This window comes from Diaphorina citri, unplaced genomic scaffold (genome assembly GCF_000475195.1).
Source record: "Diaphorina citri unplaced genomic scaffold, Diaci psyllid genome assembly version 1.1 scaffold7284, whole genome shotgun sequence".
Classification (NCBI taxonomy): domain Eukaryota; kingdom Metazoa; phylum Arthropoda; class Insecta; order Hemiptera; family Psyllidae; genus Diaphorina; species Diaphorina citri.
Window position 1 is genome coordinate 10,108 of NW_007384660.1, and position 4,155 is coordinate 14,262.

The 4,155-nt window shown below is 42.3% G+C and overlaps 1 protein-coding gene across 1 annotated transcript; it reads left to right on the forward strand.

The window, feature by feature from the left end:
• Positions 1-926: 926 nt before the first annotated feature.
• LOC113472695 lies at positions 927-1,877 on the forward strand. Its single transcript, XM_026832484.1, has 2 exons — positions 927-1,158; positions 1,766-1,877. Exons 1-2 carry the CDS (start codon positions 932-934, stop codon positions 1,875-1,877), a joined length of 339 nt encoding a protein of 112 aa, XP_026688285.1. The 5' UTR covers positions 927-931.
• Positions 1,878-4,155: the final 2,278 nt, after the last annotated feature.

Consider the following 4,155-nt stretch of genomic DNA (forward strand, 5'->3'; position numbering starts at 1 on the left):
TAAATGATTATAAATAGGCAAAATAATCAAAATATGTATGGAACAATTGGCCTTTTTTTCCCTCCAATTTGCTTTATAATGGTAAAATAGTCTTGAGGTCATGACAATAGCTCGGTACCGCGTCCCTCTCGCTATTATGCACCTTTGACAAAGTGCCAGTTCTCTCTTTTACTTTCAGATTCGCCGAGACATCGCGTATGTCGCGTGGCAGGATGGACAGCAGGGATCCGCCTTATTCCTGAGTCCAGCGGCGTAGCTTTAACTCTGGCTGTCCATACGGAGCGGGGGTAGTCTGACTGGGATGCGCGATGGGAAAACATGGACAGGTAATGATTAGGCTAGTTAAAAGCAGCGGCGTAGCTTTTAACTCTGGCTGTCATCACGAGCCGGCGGTAGTCTGACTGAGTGCGCGACGGGAAAACATGGACAGCAGATAACGAGTAGGCCTAGTAAAAAAACCCCAATTTGGGGGGGACAGCTAGTTTACTAGTTGGTAGCACGTCTACGTTTTAAGCCTAGACCCGCGGTTCGATTTTTAATCCCACTGATAATATAACAGAGATTATTAGAAAAAAATTTACTCCTGCCTATGCTATCAATATTTCTAGATTAGAGATTTCGAGACAATAACAATGAGAAATTTACATCATCTTAGTAACCATCTCAAATTCAATATTAATAATGCATATCGAGCATATTACATAAGAGATTTCACCAATATATATATTCACAACTCAATAAATCAAATATAATAAAAATATATATATATCTCAAGCCCCATTATTTTCAAGCCAGCAATATAAAAAAGCAATTAATATATTACAATATTAGAATTGTAATTTGGTTAAAAAAATTTAACATACAGATCTTAGAACAAAATATCAGGATTGAACCACCATAATAAATTCCCCCCTCTACCCACGGGGATAGTATGGGCCGACGGTTTGGCGGCTCGGGGCGCCTCTCGTGGGGCTCCGGCGGTGATAATGGCGGCCCTCTAGGCCCCGGGGACACAACGTTCGTCGCGCCTAACCTCATGCCTGACTACACGCAGCGGGGACAAGGCAGCAGGGAGAGCGCGACACAGCAGCAACAGCCGGTCGCGCAACAACAGAGCGTGTTTGATAAGCGATACAGCGATGTGAAGCGCGTCAACAAGTGAGTTATTTTATTTTTATTACTTTTTTTTTTAAATGGCTTTCTTTTTGGTGACAGGGTTCCTGGAGGAGCTCTTCCACCAAACCTTGTTTGTTTTTTTTTTTTTTTTTTCGTTAATTCAATTTCAATTTTCATTTATTTGGCCATAATAAATAGCCAAATGAATACAATTGGGGGTCACCTCTATACCTATCAAGTGTGCCGGGAGGCGCGCGAACGTCAAAAGTTCGAAGTGTGGCCTGCCTATATGAACATGATACAGAGTTTCATGCTTTTTCGACATTTTCAACTCAACTTTTCCCCCCATTTCCCTTCAACTTCAAGCAAATTTCATTTCATATTCTTGGTCAGATAAAAGGAGGGGATATAATTATCGACCCCCTTAAAATTTCCACATATTTCAGAAAAAATTCAAAAAAACTCCGTGGAATTGCTTTCCAGAGTTCTGGGTTCAATCTCGAAAATATTATCTTCTTTTTAGCGAAGCTACTAGGGGCGAAGGCTAGTTTTTGAATGATTCCGAACCAAATCTTTTTTTTTTTTTTTCTGTCTTTGATTTAAATACCTATCAAGTTGACTATAATCTTGTGTTTGCTATGTATTTCAGTCGTAAAAGTGGCGAGTATAACAACAGGACCAATGGTTGGGATCAATGGTTTAGCAGAAACTCGGGCGATAACAACGGTAGTGACTACAATCGCAATGATAGAAGTGAGTAGAAGCTAGAAGATAGTATCTCTTCTTTTTATAATAGGTTTGATAGAGAGAACTGCAACTGCTAAGGTCTTATCGTTCCGAAATCGAAGACAAGAGGAGGATAGTATAGGAGAAAGCCAGCCGTTCCGAGAACGCTCACTTTAATTTCTTTAATGTTCTGCGATTTTTTTTTTTTTTTTTTTTTTTTTTTGTGATTTTTCAGGAATGGACGAGAATCGTCCGCCCAATGCTAACGCCCACCAGCAGGAGGGTGGGGGGCGTGGCTTCATTCCGATCTCTCCCGTGTTTTCCACCAATCAGCATCGAGCTCAGCTACCCCCGGGCGGTAACTTCCTGGACCTGATGCTCAAACAGTCGCACGACTCGGCGGCATTAGGAGGAGGCATTGTGCGATCTGGATCCATACGGGATTTAGGTAAGATACATACGGGATTTAGGTAAGATTCATACGGGATTTAGGTAAGATACATACGGGATTTAGGTTGTTGTTGTTGTAGTAGCAGTCTCCTCTCCTTCCTCACATCAACCCAGCAATGCAGTTGGCAATTCAAGGAATTCAGCGGTGGCTATAGGGTTTTGCCAGAGATCAATGACCGTGAGTGTTGTAGGTATTCCTGGACAATTGAACAGGTGAGGCGTATCATGGGGACTTTGGCTACAGTGGTTGCATTTATCTTCAATGGATGGATTAATTCTATACATGTAGCTGTTGAGTCTCCATGACCAGCCCGAACGATACTTTGGGGTCCAGTGGATTGAAGCGATTTCTAGTCTTGTGACTAAATCTATTAGGGTACCCGATACCAATTCTCCTCTTGTTCATACCTTGTCCATCCCTTCCTTACCCAATTCTCCTCTTGTCCATTTCTTGTCCTCATACCTCTCCTATAAGCACAATGCACTCCTTGTGGTTCTCGGCAACTTCTTCTTGAACTTGCTGCTTCCTCATAGTTCGAAAGATTCTTAGAAGCTTAACCAATCCTTTAGGGCTGTTTTCCCTAGGGCCTACACCTAAGCTGCTCAGTGGGATTTTGGTGTGTGGACTTGCTGCTTCCTCATAGAAAGATTCTTAGAAGCTTAACCAATCCTTTAGGGCTGTTTTCCCTAGGGCCTACACCTAAGCTGCTCAGTGGGATTTTGGTGTGTGGACTTGAAAGCATAGCTGGAAAGATATAACAGCCTCCGTGGCCGAGCGGATATCAAACTAGGCTTGCACGCCGTTTGAAAGGTCCCGGGTACGATTCCTGGCAGTCGAATTTTTTCGGCTCTGAGCTTGGAATATGGGGTGCACTCAGCCTCGTGAGGACAATTGAGTAGCTACTTCGATCGAGGAGCGACCAGTGGCGGCATTAGCAGAGTAAAAAGTAAATGTAAATGCAGTTTCTTTGTGTTATTATGTCACAACTTTGGTGCTCACTGCAGCATTGTAGGATTTTTTTTCCAATATCTCAATAATCCTAACCAGTGTAAAAAGAAAATTCATAGATATGTCAGAAATAGTTCAGGAGGCTCTTAGTAATGCTGTGATATCCACAAAAATTGTGAAGAAGCTCTCAGCTTCACCACAAATAAATCATGATTTAGATTTTTTCGGCTCTGTGCTTGGAATATGGGGTGCACTTAGCCTCGTGAGGACAATTGAGTAGCTACTTCGATCGAGTAGCGACCAGTGGCGGCATTACCAGAGTAAAAAGAAAATTCATAGATATGTCAGAAATAGTACAGGAGGCTCTTAGTAATGCTGTGATATCCACAAAAAGAAGCTCTCAGCTTCACCACAAATAAATCATGATTTAGATTTTTTTCCTGCTCTATGACTTTGAAACATCACCCAAGTAAGCGCAACCCCCCCCTCTCTCTTCCCCCACAGTATCAACGGCGCATGGTACAGTTAGGTCTAGCCAATGTTCAGCCGGGGGGGCAGGGGGCGTATCTACCCCCCTCTCATCATGCCACCTCCCCCCTCCCTCCTGAGCTGCAGCATCATCTTCTCAACAATCCCCAGTTCGATGCTCGCAATCTGATCAGACGTAAGTTCACTATCTTATTATTATTTAAATATGATTTTCTGGTTTTCTATTTTACTTAGGTTAGGTATTTATATCTTTGGTTTATGCTTACTTTTCATTACACATTACACAGGTACCTACAATACACAAACTTAAATATGGTTACTTTTCAGACCCATTCCCACTTGTTCGGAAAAAAAAAAAAAAATCGTGTCGTGCCTAGGGGGAACACTCTCATTTAAATTACATTGCCTACAGGACATTCGGGAAA